The sequence below is a fragment of the Rhagoletis pomonella genome, unplaced genomic scaffold (assembly GCF_013731165.1).
Source record: "Rhagoletis pomonella isolate Grant_MI unplaced genomic scaffold, Rhpom_1.0 Rhpom_scaffold_00004, whole genome shotgun sequence".
Lineage (NCBI taxonomy): Eukaryota > Metazoa > Arthropoda > Insecta > Diptera > Tephritidae > Rhagoletis > Rhagoletis pomonella.
Window position 1 is genome coordinate 62,334,256 of NW_023458558.1, and position 18,447 is coordinate 62,352,702.

At 35.0% G+C, this 18,447-nt stretch overlaps 2 protein-coding genes across 2 annotated transcripts in view; both read left to right on the forward strand.

Annotated features, from left to right (window-relative positions):
- Positions 1-295: 295 nt before the first annotated feature.
- LOC118737937 (serine protease gd-like) lies at positions 296-7,373 on the forward strand. The gene is made up of 4 exons (XM_036468764.1): positions 296-1,054; positions 1,155-1,308; positions 1,393-1,981; positions 6,750-7,373. Exons 1-4 carry the CDS (start codon positions 854-856, stop codon positions 7,165-7,167), a joined length of 1,362 nt encoding a protein of 453 aa, XP_036324657.1. The 5' UTR covers positions 296-853; the 3' UTR covers positions 7,168-7,373.
- Positions 7,374-16,660: 9,287 nt separating this feature from the next.
- The window catches only part of LOC118737938 (serine protease gd-like), a 6,466-nt gene continuing 4,679 nt past the window's right edge, over positions 16,661-18,447 (forward strand). Inside the window, exons 1-2 of the mRNA XM_036468765.1 lie at positions 16,661-17,289; positions 17,591-17,756. Of these exons, the coding sequence (XP_036324658.1) occupies positions 17,035-17,289; positions 17,591-17,756 (421 nt within the window). The 5' untranslated portion in view covers positions 16,661-17,034. The remainder of the gene's footprint in view (positions 17,290-17,590; positions 17,757-18,447) is intronic.

An 18,447-nucleotide genomic window follows, 5' to 3' on the forward strand; every position in this document is an offset into this window, starting at 1 on the left:
GTCGGCAAGGTTTAAAGGCATGCACGGATAGATATGGTATTCCTCCTAGGCATCAAAATGAACCTTTCCAGCCTCTGAGTGAACTCTTAAGCCAAAACTTTCGGTCTAAGTTAACCTTCATTGAATAACAAGGCTAATATCAAAGCCATAATGGTGTTTTCATAAAAAAGATTAAGTTGAAAAAAAAAATTACTTGAAAATTGTTGTTTACTTTGGAATGCACCATGTAGGCTATATGTTGACGTCTAACGCACACTTCAGCTTCAACTTGTTTACATTGTTGCGGTGCCGACTTAAATGATCACTTCAACCTGTTGCAGTGAAGCAAAGAGGTCGCAATCGCAGTAAGTTGCTTGGCGTGCTCAGTTTGGTATTTGGTTACTTGCGTGCCTGCTAACGCAAAGTACGCGTGTGATATAGATACAAAAGAACATACATACATATACATATGTATGGAAATAAACAGAATGAAAATGAGATTCGCTGATAAATGTATACCACCCATTAATAAAAAAAGAAGTGTAAAAAAGCTGTGTAACGTGAGTTGATTATCGAAAAAAATTAATAAAATAAAATTGGACCTATCACGAAGTTAACATAAACAAATATTCCCCAAAATTATAAAGCAAAACTCAAAGTAAAAGCCAACATTATAGCCATGGGTTCAAATATGATGCTAATATGTTCAATCAGATTCTAAAAACAAAAGTCTATATAAATTTGTATCGCTCACCAACCAGTTCAGAAAATAAGCAATAGGTCTGTTTAAACGTGCCGTATGTAATTTCGCCAAAAGACTTTCATTAAAAAATACCTACCATCGTTTAGAAAATCAAAATAAAAGAAAATAATTATGTGGCCTCTTTTGTTACTGAGCATTATATTACTCCCCGACTTGTCCACGCCGCAACTACCAGAAGTATCGCCTTGTGAGCAGCGCTTCTTCTATGTTCGCGAGGGCAATGACTACTTCGGCACAATTATGTTGGATCGCTTGGAAAGGGGACGCACAGCGATTAAAGTGACATTCTCACAACGCGACTCATTAACTTCAGTAAGTAACCGCAAAGTATGTATGCATGTGCATACATATTTATGTATGTAGTATGTGTAAATATTATAAGTGCACTGGTCAATCGCTTAATACTCCCCAGAATTACTACGGCACCATCACGCCATATCCGGACGAACAACTGCAAGTGACGCGTATGCCGGTATTATTTCGCGTACACTTTCCAAATCCAAAAAAGCCGCCTAAACTAACACAGCTCAGCATCAATGGTCAGGTGCTTTGTTCGGGCCCAGCATGTATGTACATATAAAAACAAACATAAAAAAATAATCTTGGCTCAAACGCTGGTGCAGTAATTGTTCTTTGAATTTTAAATGCAGATCCAGCGCCAAGCAGTTGGTTTGAGCTCACTTACACCGTGAACGCATACACTGGCGCAACACCTGCACCTGCATCTGCGCCGGCTCTACCTGCACCAACAACTACAGTTGCGTTTACACCACGCCCCTCCGCTGCGCCAGCACTTTCTTCAGCACCCACCCTGCCACCAGTCGTCGCCTCACCAACGAAGTTCTCTAATATCTTCCTCACGGAGCGCGTACAACAAAATACCAGTTTTACCTGCGGTACTGAAGGCACTGTCGTCCGTCCATTCCTCCATGGTGGCAATGAGTTGGTGCGTGGTCAATTCCCTTGGATGACTGCTGTCTACCGAAAAGAGTCTGTGCATACTTTGTCATACATTTGCGGTGGCACAATGTTATCGGCTCGTAGTGTTGTATCGGCAGCTCACTGTTTTCAGAATTCGGCTGCCACACAAATTGCATTATTTCTCGGTCGCACTAATTTGGAGAGTTTCAGTGAGGATGGATTCCTCACACGCGATGTTGAGCGTTTGATCAAACATCCAGATTATAACAATCTGCCAGACGCGGATATAGCAGTGTTGCGTATGGCAACGGTTGGTAGGTAAGTAAGCAATAATAATGCATTTCAATTAAAATCGACAGCTTAGCAGAATAGATTTTATGTAGATGTAAGCCAGTGGTCGACAAACTCACACATTCAAATGATTAACTCTCCGTCAGACACATGTTTCGATTGGCACATTCGGTACGCATGAGTCTGGCTGGACCCACATACAAATTGTATGCATTTATATAGAAACTATGTGCAACATTTGTTCAGTTAAACTTCTTTATTGTATGCTATTCAAATATTTACTTAATTTAAGGGCTTACTTTTTTTATTTTATGATTTGAATACACTCGCGATCAAAACCGAGTGCAAGTTCGACATTTTATTACTTACAGTAATATAACTTTTTTAATAATAAGCGGATAACGTTGAAATTTTCAACAGTTTGTCCTTATTATCTAAGGTATAAAGCCTAGCATACAGAAAAATTAACAAGTGATTCACAGCAATAACGCAAGGCAACTCTCTTCACTTAGTTTTGAACTTTTCTGTTTTGAGATTTTAGGAGGTATATATCAAGAGGATTGTGGAGACTCCTTTGCTTTTAATAGGGATTTTCATACGTCTGGGAATGTTTTTTACTGACTTTTCTATGATTTCGCTTGGATTATTACCTCATAATTTTAATCGCCTCCAAAACTATTCCATATTACTGGAGCTCGGTTGCGCTGTGCTAATCCTCTCTTGACCACAGCGTCCAATTTTTCGATAGCTTTGAGGTCTGGGATTTGTGCAGGCCACCATGTTAGACGTTTTTCTTGGCATGGTGTTTTTGAAGATGTTGATGAGGTCGTTCCCAAGAATATTCTTTTTTATCGCTTTGGAAACAATTAATTTTCGTTCCATCGGACCATATTACCCCTTTTCAGTCCAAAAGCTCCAATTGTCGTGACTTTTACAAAATTTCAGTGGCTTGGGAAGTTTTACTTGCTGGCATTTGGACTTTGTAGACAAAAGCGCAAACCCTGCGGATTAAGTTGTTTGCCAGCAGGACGGAGAACCAAATGATTCTGAAAATATTCGACACCGCCGGCTGCTTGAGCAAAATTTTAACGTAATGCAGTGGGCAGCCATCGAAAATTTGAGCGCTGTGGTCAAGAGAGGATTAACATAGCACAAGCGAGCTCCTAGTAACATGGAAGAGCTTTGGAGGCGAGTAAAATTATAATGGGGTAATATTCCATTGCATTCCTTCATTTTAGGTAATAAAAGTGAACACCAAGGTAAATTTAAGCACTTTACTTATGTATATAAGGGCAAAGGTGAAGGGGAATATGTAGATGAAGAAAATGATAAACATACAAGTAAAATCAAAGATAAATCTAAAGAAAAAATGAGATGAGGATACCAATAAAAGTAAAGGTGAAGATAGAGGAAGCAAGATTAAAATAAAGATAATTATAAAGTAAAAGGATATACGTATGAATCACTCCACACAATATTTACACCTCAATATTTTTTTTTTTGTGAAATATATTTCGAAATAAAAGAAGATACCTATTTTTTTTATTTCCTCATGATATTCCAAAATGTCTTTAGTATAAAATTTATGTACGCAGGTATTAAAAAACTCGTCCATAAAGTTTGACAACTATTCAGGTCGAAAAAAAATCAAAGGTGATGAAGTTAATAAAAAAGTAAAAAATAAGAAAATTCTTTTTTTTTAATGCAAAATGTTTTTATTTTATTTTAATCTATCTCACACTCTGGAAAGCCAAGATAATTACGCACATTTTGATCCCTTAACTGATTTTCTCCGACAAATAGTTTATTAACTGCAAACAATTAAAAAAATATACTTCTCCGTGAGTTCACAATTTCGGGAATTTTTTTGTTGAGATTTTCGAATAGTATGACGAAATAAAAAATAGATGTCTTCCTTTTTTCGATAAAGAATTTAAAAAAGTATATTTCACCCAAAAAAAAAAAAATTGAAGTGTAAATATTCTATGGAATGACCCATATGTAAATAGTGACACAGAGACTCAATCTGGGAACTATTTGGGAATTTTAGATATTTTCGGCATTCTCGGGACTTATCGATATAATAATCGACATTTTTATCGGGTTTGTTATCGATCTAGTTATCAATTTTGTTATCGATTATTTATCAATTTTGTCATCGATATTTTTATCGATTTTGTTAATATTTTTTATCGATTTTGTAATACTTTTATCGATTTTTCTATCGAAATTTTTGTCGAATTTGTCATCGATTTTGTTATCGATATTTTTATCGGTTTTTTTTCGATATTTTGTTGGATGTAACTATCGATTTTGTTATCGATAGAATATAGAGATAAAAATGAAGATAAAGGAAAACAGAATAACATAAATGTAATTAAAACGAACAGGGGAAGAGGTAGCGATCTACATAAAAAAAACAAAGAATATAACCTTAAGCAAAAGCAGATGTATGTCTGTACGTACCCAGCATAACATCGGTAATCCCTTTTAGTGGTAACGTATTCTAGAAGGCATAGCGTTATAATGCCATATGTCATATAATTACGGTAACCATATTAACCAACGTAAAATAAAGGACATTTTTTAATGATTTTGGAATACGTACATACAACTTGGCTGATAAAACTACCTTACCCATATCGTAATTTAAATCAAATAAAATCCTTTTCAAGGACTTCGCCATCCTTTGCTACCAAAATGCGTTTACCATACTGCACGATGAAGCCAGCACAAGTGGTTCAAAATTGGAATTTAATGTTCATAATGCACCGCAGCCTTCATTTTTCACCCAATTTTTACTAAAAAAAAAAAATATTTATTTTGGTGAACATTTTTTTATAACATTCCAAAATTTTGTTTGTGTATTTTTTTTTGTTTTGGGAGAACTATACAATTGTTTTCAACTAGTTTTTTTTAGGTAACATTTATTAACTGGAACACGAGAATACATTTTCTTCAAAATTACTACTTTATCTGCGTTATGCACTAAAAAATTTTATATAATCAAATACAAGTTCAGAAATCAGGCTCAATTGGTCTCTTGCAAATATCGTAAGCTTTCATAAAAAAAAATAAAAATTAATCATATTAAGTGAAAAATTAAGGCTGCAGTGAATTACGAACACTAAATGCCAGTTTCAAACCACTGTCCAGCAGGGGGTTTATTGTTCTCTTTCAGTGGAACTGGAAACTCAACGTGCAACACGATCCTGGGCTCAACTTTCCCTGTGCTTTATAGATTGTACAAAGATTACCGATTAAATAGAAACGCTCAAGTGGGGTGCGAAACAAAACTGGCAAAGGTTTTCATTATATTTTATAAGGGATATTTTTATTTTTCATATTCTGCGTTTAAAAATTTATCAACTCTGGAGTTATTAACTCTGAAATATCCAGAGCCGATTTAAAGGACAGTTTAAAAAATAAAGGACAAAAGGCGTCCTTTATTTTGTAAAAAAAAATTATAAAGGACAGGGGTTTAAAATAAAGGATTGTCCTTTGAAATAAAGGACGGATGGTCACCGTACATATAATATTTCTTTTTTAATTCGCTTCTTTGTTTCATTTCGGGGAAAGCAAAGTAGAATACAGCATCGTAGTCAGCGAAAAAATAAGAATAAATATCCAAAAATGCTTTTTCTACCGTTACTTTCTGTGGAAATTTGTCTCGCTTAAAATCTTGTTTTGCTTTACTCAATTTTCAGCGAAGTTGAAGTCAGTCGATGAAGTGAAGTACAAGAGTTAGGAAGTACAATTTTAAGCTTAATTAGATATGCATGTATGTACATACCGATTTTTGAGTAAAATCTAAATACCTAAATACATACATATGTATGTATAAAAACCTATTTATAAAAATGTTAATTAATTTTAATCTTTTAAGACATTTCTGATTTCAATTTAATATAAATAAGTATGAACTTATCTAGGCATTCTATATTAGTTTCACTGTAAGGCATTTTTTGTTCGCTTCTCTGGATGCTGTTTAACCATGCGTTCTCCCTTCGTTTGAAGGTAATGCTTTGGGTAAGGGCTTACCACCAATGACATGCCTATGTTAAAATAATGCCTTCTTGAGGCGAAAGTGTAAGCGATTCCCATCCCATCCACTTTCGTTTCTGTGGTAATCGTGTTTTTGACGGGTACATATGAAAATGTTTTTTAATGACTTTAAAATTGAAGCGAATACATGAAACACCAGTTACAATTGAAAGGATTCTTTCTTACTCAACGCTTGAATTGGTGGACGTGAGAAAATTTTCAGGACGATAATTACGTAAGAGTGTCGAATATTTTTGATTTTTGATCAATTATGCATCGATAATTGTGTCAAATTAAAATCCCTTTGTTATTTGAAATGCCCCTTTTTCCTTTTTAATAAGTTTTTTGCAAAATATCCCTCAAATAGGGAAATTACCCACAATCTGGCATCACTGGATTTATTAGAGCGCAATATCAGGTACCGGGGCCAAAGAGAAAACACTTATTACTATATATTACTATACCTACCAGCTATGGCACACGTGTGATATTTTAGTTCCCACCAACCCTGTATTTCGCAGAGGTTTTCTTTGTACCCACGAAGGGTTATTATTTTATTTTATTTTACCCAATATCGTTCCATTTTATGCCATGTCATTTTAATACAAACAATATCCATTTCAATAGCAAGTGTTTCTATTACATTTTTATTAAATTTCATAGCATTGCTATACGACTTCCAATTATAAAAATGTTTTATTGATTCATAATAATAATCTATCCACATATCGCTTTCCACCCTACCCCATAGCTTCACCGACTACATTCGCCCCATTTGCCTGTGGACTGAATCTAAGCAGATCACCCGCATAGTTGGTCTTTCGGGCACTGTCGCTGGTTGGGGATCCAATGAGAATGGTGACCTGGTTTCGCCGGTTGCTAAGAAAGTGGATGTCGAAATAGTGACCGAAGTGGATTGCCTGCGATCTTCAGCGGTCTTCTCTAAACTGGTGACTAGTCGTACATTTTGTGCGGGCAATCGTAACGGCGTTGGACCTTGTATGGGTGATTCGGGTAGCGGTTTGGTTCTGCAACGCAACAATCGTTGGATGCTGCGTGGCATTGTGTCATTCGGACAGACAAAGCGCGGACAATGTAATTTGTATGAGTATGTTGTTTATGTAGATGTTGCACAGCATTTAAATTGGCTGCAAGATAATATGGAATAGTGACTATTACTAAATATACATACATATATACATAAATATCTTATTTAGTAAGTGTGCAAATGACTGAAATGTATTTAAGGAATTTACCCTGTCACATTAGCATTAAAAAGTAATTATTATTTACAGTGTTAGGCTTATGTATTTATAAGTAGATTTAATCCTAAACAGCAAGAATTGTGGAATTAATAAATATGTGTGACAAACTTAAGAAATACTGTACTTTTGGTAATAGAATATGATATCATATCGAGACGTAACCGCCAAAAATATATAAGAGTGTTAATTACCAATTTTTAAGAAGTAATAAGTTAATAGTAAAAACAAATATTTTTAAAGCAAGCTTTCTAAATATGAACGAAATCGGACCATAAATACTGGTTTACCAAATATATCGACTAGTACGCCACCTATTGGTAAAATGTTTATTGGAGTTATTCCTTTTCATATAAAGAATACGGGTTTTTCAAATATCTCGACAAGTATTAATTGCAAAATTTGCCCCTACATACATATGTACATTAGGGTGGTCCAAAAACAGTAAAGTCGGAATTGTAATGCTCTCGCCCCCTAAGATTGTTCTATATCGAAAAAAGTATACCCCTATATTTTTATTTTGAAATCAAAAAATTTTTATAGGTCGCTCAAAGCGCTCAAAGTTTTCCATGTATTTTTATATGGAAAAAATTAAATTTTTCGTAGAACTCTTGAAAATCGATATTTTTCGATCGAAGAACTCTGGTTCTCTTCAGGATACTTTCAATAATAATACCCAATTGTTTATTTTGCCATTTTTTAATACTAACGACTTTTTATTGGTCGCCCCATTCCATTTTTCGGAGTTTGTGTGGGTTTTTGGCGGACCTATAAATTATAGTTGCGATGAAAGAATGGTTAGTTAAACAATTAGGTATTATTATTGGGAATCTCCTGCCGATAAGTAGAGTTTTCTAGTAAGAAAATATTGATTTTTAACTATCTATACCATTTATACGAAACGTTGTTTTTTCATCATATAAAATACATGGACAACTTTGGGCGCTTTGAGCGACCTGTAAATATGTTTTGATTTCAAGATAAAAAATTAGGGTATATTTTTCTCGGCATAGAATAATCCTAGGGGGTGAGAGCATAAAAATTCCGAATTTACTTTTTATCAAGCATTTTTAGACCACCCTAATGTGCATACATGCAGAACAAGTTAGATGAAAGCTTGTAAAAATAAATAGCACAACACAAATTTTTATTAATTTAATCATCGGCGGCAGATATGCACTTAAGTAAAAATCTTAATTTCAGTAATTTCACTTACCATTAAGCTTTTAGTAACCTTAACGAAAGCCTTAGCATATTTTATTTTATTAATTTTAGTGTACATGCCAGATAAAAATTTGTTTTACAATATTCCGTTACATTGTGACTTTTAATACGGAATGTTTTCAATTGAGTTATTTTAAAAACAATTACCAAACTTGTCTGAATAAATTTTATTCGAAAATGGTATACCTGTGGTAATTTTTTGGTGCAAATTCAGTTGAGAACCTTCTTTGACATGCGTAAATCCTCAGATCCTCTTCCCGATATTTGGTAAATTACCAATTACAAGAAAATATTTTAACGTAAAAAATGTGCATATTTGTCGCTATAATAATTTTGGGAAAATTTTCCAAAGCGAATCCAGGCTTTGAAAAAAAAAAAATATTAGGGAGTATAGAGGAGCTTTTTCAGATTCTAAATCTAATAAGCGCCGCGGGCGAAAATTTGTTATAAAAAATCGTGCGATTATCGATTTTATAATAAAAAGTGCCGCAAGCGAATATGATATATATGGAAGTATATTAAAAAATGAACAAACAACATAAACGGAAATAATACGGTCTGTAAGTATATTTTATAGCTTGGAGAAGCTTTGCAAATGCGTCTTCCCTTTTTTATAATGGTTTTACGCCATAAAAATTCCACTAAAAAATCCCCAAAATGCGATCGGTTATTGTAGTTTTCTTTGGAAAAAAAACCTTTTAACTACTATCCACTGTGATTCTATTCTCTGGGTATGGGTCCCATCTGGCGCCACAAATGGGTTGTCCGGATTACTGCGGTTAACCTTCTGGTGGTTATACCCGAAATCCGACAGGCAATCATACGCCTTCTAAAAGTCTGTATGTGTGGTTACCCCTCCGCTACGTGCTTTTGAATTAGAGGTATGAGCACCTCAGCAGACCGCACGTTTTCCGGACACACCTCCAACAGAAGACCGTCGCTGCCGTCTTCTATCATGCCAAGGACCCAGTGACCCTTAACTCTCCTCCCTAAAAAGATAAAACCAAATAAAATGAAAATTTGAAGTATTTTTTAAAAATAATCCATCTATTTAAATTAATATTGCCATTCAACTTCTTTTTCTGGTCTGGACTGGTCAAGCTGGTATAAAACTATTATCTTGCGACAATAGCTGTTCTAATCTGGGATCGTTCGGCTCGATAAGGGACCCCCAACGCAATTTTCCAGTCACACCGTATGGTGGTTGAAGCGTTGCGCAAAGCAATATGTTATATAAAATATATGCGGCAGCGATATATGCGCATTTTCAAACCAAGTTCTTTTGGCCCGGGAAACCGATTTGGTGCGACATTGCCCCCTCCGGCAAGAAAAAATTGCACAGCTCAGTGTTCCCTTTATTGGCATCCTATGGGTCGGGCATAACTTGCTACGCAAAAGCAGGCCATTCTCCTCTGAAAACTGAATACATTGAGCAACGGTGCCAAGCCGGTCCCCAAGTGTGCGCAAATTCCACATTGCCTGATACTCCTGTGAGGTTAGGAGCTTGGATCTTGCCGCCCCCGTGCTTGTCGATGGCCCATAGGAATCTGTGAAAAATATAATATGGAATATATTCAAATAAAAGTAAGGAAATGAAAACTTACCATAGTCGGTATCACTCATCTCAAGAAATTTAATTTCAATCGAAGGCAAATATGTGAAACCACAGAAAAGACGCGAAAAAATGCAATGCTAACTTCTTCATGCGAAAAAAGAAGAAGAGAATGAAACAAATACCGTGAGAATACCGTTGTCATATAAAATATCAATTGTACGCACAACTCATTTATGTGTTGGTCGCGTTTTAATAAAATCCCTTAATAGTCGCATTTACTTTTAAAATATATGGCAGCACACATTTGCTCTTACTGTCGGCGATGGTTATTTCTGTTTGTTTGTGAAAAGTGCATTATGGGGCATTTCACCTCAAGTGACCCAACTTTTGATATCGATGTCTTCCGATCGGGATGAAATTTGCCACAAGGTTAGTCCTATAAAATAGTAGTTATGACACTAAATTTCAATGGGATCGGTCAAACATACTCCGAGTTGGAGGGTCTAGAATTTTGACATTTTGGTCAAACGGCCATTTTTTCGGATCCATATAACTAATTACCTATTGTATTTAGTAAATTTTTTCAGGAATGTTTTCGATAGATTTCTCTTCAGTCTGCAAATTTTATTTTTTTTTAATTAAAATGTATTTTTTTGAATTTTTTTTTTCTAAATAAAAAATAATTTTTATGTTTTTTTCAAAAAGGGGTATTTTTTTGATTTTTTTTTGCCCAAAAGAAAGCTTAGGTATTTTTCTTTAAGAGCTTTGTGGTCGCTTAGTGGGATGCGACTTGTTTATCAAAATTAGCGTTTAGCAACTCGAAACAGCGTTTTTTTTTTAATTTTTAATATATGACCTATTGTCTTCTTTTTTCGTATTATTGTTAATGGTCTCTGAAACCTAAAAATAAAGCTTATATGAGAAGGTATATACAATTACCTTCCCAACGGTATATAACACGCCTAACCAAAGTTTCATACCCTCGATACTGCAATTTCCGTAGTTAAGGATGATTAAGATTTTTCGTAGTCTAACACAGCAGGTACTCGATTTTGTGCATCCAAACACTTTATTAATAGCTTTGCAGAATTTTGAGTATTAGATTTGCATACCTACTAGCACAATATTTGAAAAGTATGAAGAAGATGGGATTTCCCGGTAGTTAAGGATGATTAAGATTTTTCTTTGTACTAACCACAGCAGATTCGTCCAAACCAGAGTACAGTAGATTTGAATATTTTACTTCACATACAAAACACTCAGCGTTTGGAATTTTGTAAGTTATGAATATACATTTTGTTTTATATTTTCTACCTTAAAATGGAAGAATGTTAATGAATGAATGGAAAACATTCAAACTCATTTCGGTAAAAGTTTTTTTCTACAAACAAGTCTTTTCGTATGTAATAGGAGCGCCACTTTTTTAGAAACAGCGTTAAAATAAAGACTGTGTTATTTACATAATTAATATTTTCAATAGCTATGGCTCATAAAAAGGCTAAGCTTGATAAAGAAATTTTTGGTTCTTTTTGCTTTAATCTCTTCAACAAAAAAAAACGCGTATCTTCAGATACACGACGGCTTTCTGACGGCTTAATATCAAAATTCCCTACGCTATCAAAACGGATGCGAATTTGTGGATCGTGCAGGAAAGAGCTCAGCAAATTGAAGGAATTACCGACTTCGAAAAGTAATGAGCCTTGTGAAGACGTTATTCTAGATAGAGACCATATTGAATCTGAGAATGATGACCGAATTTCCGATGACGATGGTTCCAACTTTACTGAAGAAAATATGACTTCAAGGGATGAGTGCCAAAACCAATACCACAATGATGCAGTAAAAGTACTTGAGCAAATAAAAGAAAAGTACAAAATTTCAACTAGTCGAGCAGAAAAAATTCAACTTCTCACGCTTGCTCCACCGACATGGAGTCGCGCAAAAACAATGGCTGAGTTTGGAACATCAGAAAGAAAAGCTAGGATTGCTAAAAAATTAGTTGCAGAGTATGGCATACCTCCCAAACCCAAAGAAAGGAAAACCTTTAGAGTGCAAAACTGAAGCTCTAGTGACTCAGGGATGCAAGACTGGGTGTCTGTACGAATTGACGGTAAGAAAGTTCAAATGCAGAAGAGGATAATTCTCTGCAACCTAGATGAGCTATTCGCGAGCTTTCAATCTGAACACGAAGATATTAAAATTGGATTCACAAAATTTACCCAGCTCAGGCCAAAACATTGCGTCTTGGTAGGAAGCAGCGGAACTCATACAGTATGCGTTTGCATTTATCATGAAAATGTGAAGCTGATGTTGAAGTAAATCAACTTGAATTATTTAACAAATAATTCGCCGGAAGATTTAAACAGTTACCGTGATTGCCTTAAATTGACAATGTATCCTAATGTATCTACTTCTTGCCACTTGGGTGAATGCTCAAATTGCCCGGGAACTAAGTTCATCAAAGAGAATTTGATCAAGTCTTTTGACCGAGAATTTGTGGAGGAGGTCAAATTTGAATCTTGGCAGTCTGAAAGGTGCACATTGAAAACAGTTATCTTAAGTGTGGACGATTTTGTGGAAGAAATTTGTACCGGATTGGTAAGCTTGAGAACCCATGACTTTCTAGTTAAGGAGCAGCGGTCATTCTTCGAAAATTTGAGGATACATTTGCAGGCAGGTGAATTCGTTATTTCATACGATTTCGCAGAAAACTATAAATATGTTATGCAGGATGCCATACAAGCATTCCATTTCAATAACGACCAAGTAACTATATTTACAATAGTTATTTACTACATGAAAGATGGAAAACTGGAACATAAAAGTATGGCAATCACATCCGACGATTTAAAGCATGACGCCGTTGCTGTTTATGAGTACCAGAAGATAATACTAAATTATCTAAAATCCAAATTCACAGTAGCGAAGGTATACTACGTTTCGGTTGGAGCTCGTCAGCATTATAAAAACAAACGTAGCTTCGCAAATCTTATGGCTCATGGAACAGATTTCGATACACCAGCCAGCTGAGTGGCATTTTCATCCTACTGCTAATGGTAAAGGAGCATGTGATGGTATAGGAGCAAATATTAAAAGAAATGCAGCGAAGTATAGCCTCCAATGCTCTCATCAAGCTCGTATCATAGATGCGATAGCTTTATTCCGGTGGGCAAAGAATTATTGTAAAGAAACTGAAATAATGTTTAGTAGCAAAGATGATCATGCGGAAACTGCGATATCACTGAAGAGCAGATTTGATGCTGCAGTAACAATCGATGGTACCGCTAAATATCATCCTTTCATACCGATTGGCGATGGAAGGCTCAAGTTAAAGAAGTTTCCGTCCTCTACCCAATGTGATTTCTTTCCAAAAGCGAAACCCGAAGTGAAATCAACAGCAGAACCCAGTAAGCCTAAGAAAGGATTGACGAAAAAAGCCACAAAGAAAGGTGGAAAATAAGGTGGATGGAAGGCTGGCTATAAGAAAATTAACTATCTTGTATACTTTTTATGTATCTATTTATTAAATTATATATTAAAAACTATTCTAAATAAATAAAACAATTCATAATTTTCACCAATTCTATATAAAAACAGTTATTTTATTCCAGAGGTGTACATATTGTGGGTATTATAGTGTAGAGCGTATGAAACTTTAGTTGCTTGTTATATAGCGTTGGAAAGGTAATTGTATCTAATTTTTTATGTCTTATTTTCAGGTTTCAGAAACACTTAGGTCATATATTAAAAATTAAAAAAAAAACGCTGTTTCGTGTTACTAAATGCTCATTTTAATATATAAACAAATCGCATCCCACTAAGCGACCTCAAAACTCTTAAAGAAAAATACCTAAGCTTTCTTTTGAGAGAAAAATAAACAATCGTAATCATCCTTAACTACCGGAAAATCCTATATTCTTCATACCTTTTAAATATTGTGCTAATAGGTATGCAAATTAATACTCAAAATTCTGCAAAGCTATTAATAAAGAGTTTGGATGCACAAAATCGAGTACCTGCTGTGTTAGACTACGAAAAATCTTAATCATCCTTAACTACGGGAATTGCAGTATCGAGGGTATGAAACTTTGGTTAGGCGTGCCATATACCGTTGGAAAGGTAATTGTATATACCTTCTTATATAAGTCTTATTTTCAGGTTTCAGATACACTTACACAATAATACGAAAAAAGAAGACAATAGGTCATATAATAAAAATTAAAAAAACCGCTGTTTCGAGTTACTAAACGCTAATTTTGATTGATAAACAAGTCGCATCCCACTAAGCGACGACAAAGCTCTTAACAAAAAATAAATAAGCTTTCTTTTGAGCAAAAAACAAAATAAAAAAATACCCCTTTTTGAAAAAAAAACATAAAAAATATTTTTTATTAAAAAAAAAATTAAAAAAAATTCATTTTAATTAAAAAAAACAAAATTTTTTAAAGACTGAAGAGAAATCTATCGAAGACATTCCTGAAAAAATTTTCTAAATACAATAGGTAATTAGTTATATGGATCGGGAAAAATGGCCGTTTGACCAAAATGTCAAAATTCTAGACCCTCCAACTCGGAGTGTGTTTGACCGATCCCATTGAAATTTTGTGTCATAACTACTATTTTTATACCCGAGCGCACTTGTGCACAAGGGTTTATTAATTTTGTTCACATAACGGTTGTTTGTAACAGCCAAAACGAATCGAGATAGATATAGACAAATGTATACATAAATGCTCAGAATGAATAGAGAAATCGATTAAGCCATGTCTGTCTGTCCGTCCGTCTGTCCGTGTACAAAATAACTCCAGCAAAAATTGAGATATCTCAACGAAATTTGGTACGTAGGTTTCCGTTAATCCAAGGCAGGTTGGTATTGAAAATGGGCGAAATCGGACTGTAACCACGCCCGCTTCCCATATAACGGTAATTTCCAGAAATACGAAAACTTCGATATTTTAGTAACTACTGAAGATAATTCACTCAAAATTGACATTTACAATAACTTTCTTACGAAAAATAAGAATATTATAAATTTTTGGAAAATGGGCGTAGCCACGCCCACTTATGCTTACATGTGTATAACTTGGTAGCCGGTTCACCAATTTCTTCGAAACTTGGCACAGTTGTTGGCCTTGGTACAACAAACTAAATAGCCGAAAATCTTAAAAATCGGACTATAACCACGCCCACATCCCATATGACGGTAATTATCGGAAATACGAAAACTGCGATATTTTAGTAACTACTGAAGATTATTCACTCAAAATTGATATTTACAACAATTTTTAGACGAAAAATAAGAATATTATAAATTTTTGGAAAATGGGCGTAGGCACGCCCACTTATGGTTACATTTGTATATCTTGGTAACCGCTGCACCAATTTCTTCCAAACTTGGCACGGTTGTTGGCCTTTGTACAGCATACTAAATGGTCGAAGGTTTAAAAAATCGGACAATAACCACGCCCATACCATATTACGGTAATTTAGAGAATTACAAAATCTTCGATAAATCAGTAAATATTAAAGCTAATTTATTCAAAATTGATGCTTGCAACAATCCTTCACCAAGAAATACGTTAATAGTAAAATTTTGGAAAATGGGCGTGGCACCGCCCACTTATGATCACATATATGTATATCGGTAACCGTTCTACCAATTTGTACCAAAATCGGTATGGTTATTGTGCTTGCCACATAAAAGAAAAACGTTGAAAATTATTGAAATCGGACTAAAATTACGGCCGTTTTTCATACAACGGTAAATTTCAGAAATGCTTGAAACTTCAATATCTCAAAATTTGAGGGCGCTAGTTTACTCAAAATTGTTACACTCCGGCTTACCATCTAGCGGTAGCTTCGGAAAGGTGAAAAGACATATATTTAATACTTGCGCCGGGTATTTAATGTTCGGCTCCGCCCGAACTTAGACTTTCTTACTTGTTTAGGAATAACCTTGGTGCAAATTTCATCCCGATCGGAAGACATCGATTTCAAAAGTTGGGTCAGTTGAGGTGAAATGCCCCATATATATATATATATATATATATATATATTATATATATATATTAAAAGCATGAAATACGCATGTGGACATTGTAAGTATAATATGTGACTGAAAATATAAGTGATAAGTGGCATATTGTACAAAAATGGGAGGTGATAGTGGACATTATTTAACAACAAATTGCAGAAATACTAATAGCAACTATATTGTGAGAGTGAACAACTAATGTTGAGGAGGCCTCCCCCAACATCCTCACGAAATGACGAAATTCCTTATACTTTCGCTGAAATTGGTTCCCTTTTTGGAAAGCCAACCCATAATTGCCTCGTTATTATAATTTGTAAATTACCTAACAGTAGTTCTATCAAACACTCTTTGCAAAATACATAAGTATAGCCCAGACGCACTAAGGATGACAAAAATATTAATGCTCCTTCTTTAACTCCCAGCCGTTTACATGGTTTGATTTTTCGTTAAGATGAACTTCTTTCCCCTACCTTCGATGCCGAAAATTACAGCCGTCACAGCTACATATGTAGCTCCGTCATCAGCCATCGACGCGACGTCGTATCGCATCACATCGTATACATCTCCAATGCTGATCACTCATCAAAGTCTGAATATTTTTTCGCTTCAAATGGTTTGTTCAGCTTGAACGCATTGCCATTTGTTCCGTACAGCTCGTCGTGTCCAGTGCCACAGTATCGGTTTCGTAGCAATACTGCAGACATCAAAGGCCTTCAACGCAGTATTCCCAGAATAGTTCAAGCGTAACAATGCAACGATTTAGATTTTGTTAATAAATAAATACTAATTGAGAGCGAAATTGATTATATTAAATAACATAGTGCGAGAGAACAACAAAAATAAGTTTAAGTTCTCATAATAAAAAAGAACCCAGCATCTCATATGCATCTAATAAAGCGCACGCTTGCTGTATTGTGACCGAGAGTAAACCGTGTTTGCGTTTGTTTTTACTGAAACGCATATGAACAAAAATATTAAAAAAAAAACAACAACATTAAACATGTTCTCCACACATTTATGGGGCATCATCTTTACCGGCAGCCTCTCAGCGCTGGTTTGCTTTGTTAGCGCACAGCTCCCACCCGTCGCCTGTCCAGAGTATTTTAAATATATAAGCGATGGTTTGACTTACTTTGGCAAGATCACATTGACTCAAGTGCCGGTAGGCACGGCTGAAGTGCGTGCGCACTTCTCTCAACGCGGTCTGCCCACGTCAGTAAGTAGTAAATACTTAGTCATTCACAGAAAACCCAGAAAAAAGTGAAAAACGACAGTGGCAAGTGTACGCTAAGCTGTCATACATACATACCTGCAAATGTAATTTACTTCAAATGTGTAAAATTCAACGGAAAATAAGCTTAACAATTTACAAAAGTGTTTGTACATACATACATACTTACATACTTTCTGACTCTGCTCCTGTGTTTTGCTTAAGTAAATCTGGTTTTTTGGCATCGTAATTTTACAACCACTCAGGAAGAAAACAACATAAAACTTATTCTTTGATTATCCCCCAGACTTACTATGGACGCATCACTCCCTATCCGGATGAAAATACAGTTGTGCATAGTGTTCTTAATCACCAGCCTGCCACTTTTCGCGTGGAATTCGCAAACGCTGGTTATCCGCCGAAACTCACTCATCTATCACTGAATGGTGTTGAGCTATGTGTGAGTTCTGATTGTAAGTAGTTTAAATAAAAATTTATACGTACATACATATCGCACACCGTCTTCAAAAGAGTCACAACTCAAAATAATACGTTTGTCAGAAAGTGCGAAAAACTATTTCTTAGCACATGATAATCATATGCGCAAGGGCGACTTTACCTTAGGTTTTTTAATCAATTATAACAAAAATTTGCTTCAGCTTTTGCTGCGAGGTAACTAAAAGCTCTGTGTACATTTTTAGCACATAATCTCAAAAATTACAAATTTTGAGTTGTGACTGTTTGGAAGACGGTATGTGATATATATATTTTCCATAAGTGAATTATGCTATAACTATTTGCATAGTATGTATACGGATGCTTGAATTTATAATTTAATAAATAACTATTGACAATGATTACACAGGCCGACAAAATTTCATTACGGACTATACTTTTCCGAAGGTCTTTGATGTGCTGAATTCGAATCTGACCCCGAAACAGCCCACTCACGTCAGGTTTTCGAGATATTCTAACCTAAAAGTACAAAAATCACGGTTTTTGGGCACATTTGAGTTTCTGTAACACGATGATTTTTATACCTTTCATGAGCATGAAATGGTATTATAACTTTGGTCCGATGTTTGTAAGTACCAGAACAAAAAGAGATAGACCCATTAAAATGTATACTTATATGATCAGAACGTCGAGCTGAGTTGATTTAGC

Coding starts and splice junctions, on each gene's coding strand:
- LOC118737937 (XM_036468764.1), top strand. CDS start 854: ATGTGGCCTCTTTTGTTACTGAGCATTATATTACTCCCCGACTTGTCC. Junction 1,055..1,154: donor AACGCGACTCATTAACTTCA/GTAAGTAACCGC, acceptor AATACTCCCCAG/AATTACTACGGCACCATCAC. Junction 1,982..6,749: donor CGTATGGCAACGGTTGGTAG/GTAAGTAAGCAA, acceptor CCTACCCCATAG/CTTCACCGACTACATTCGCC.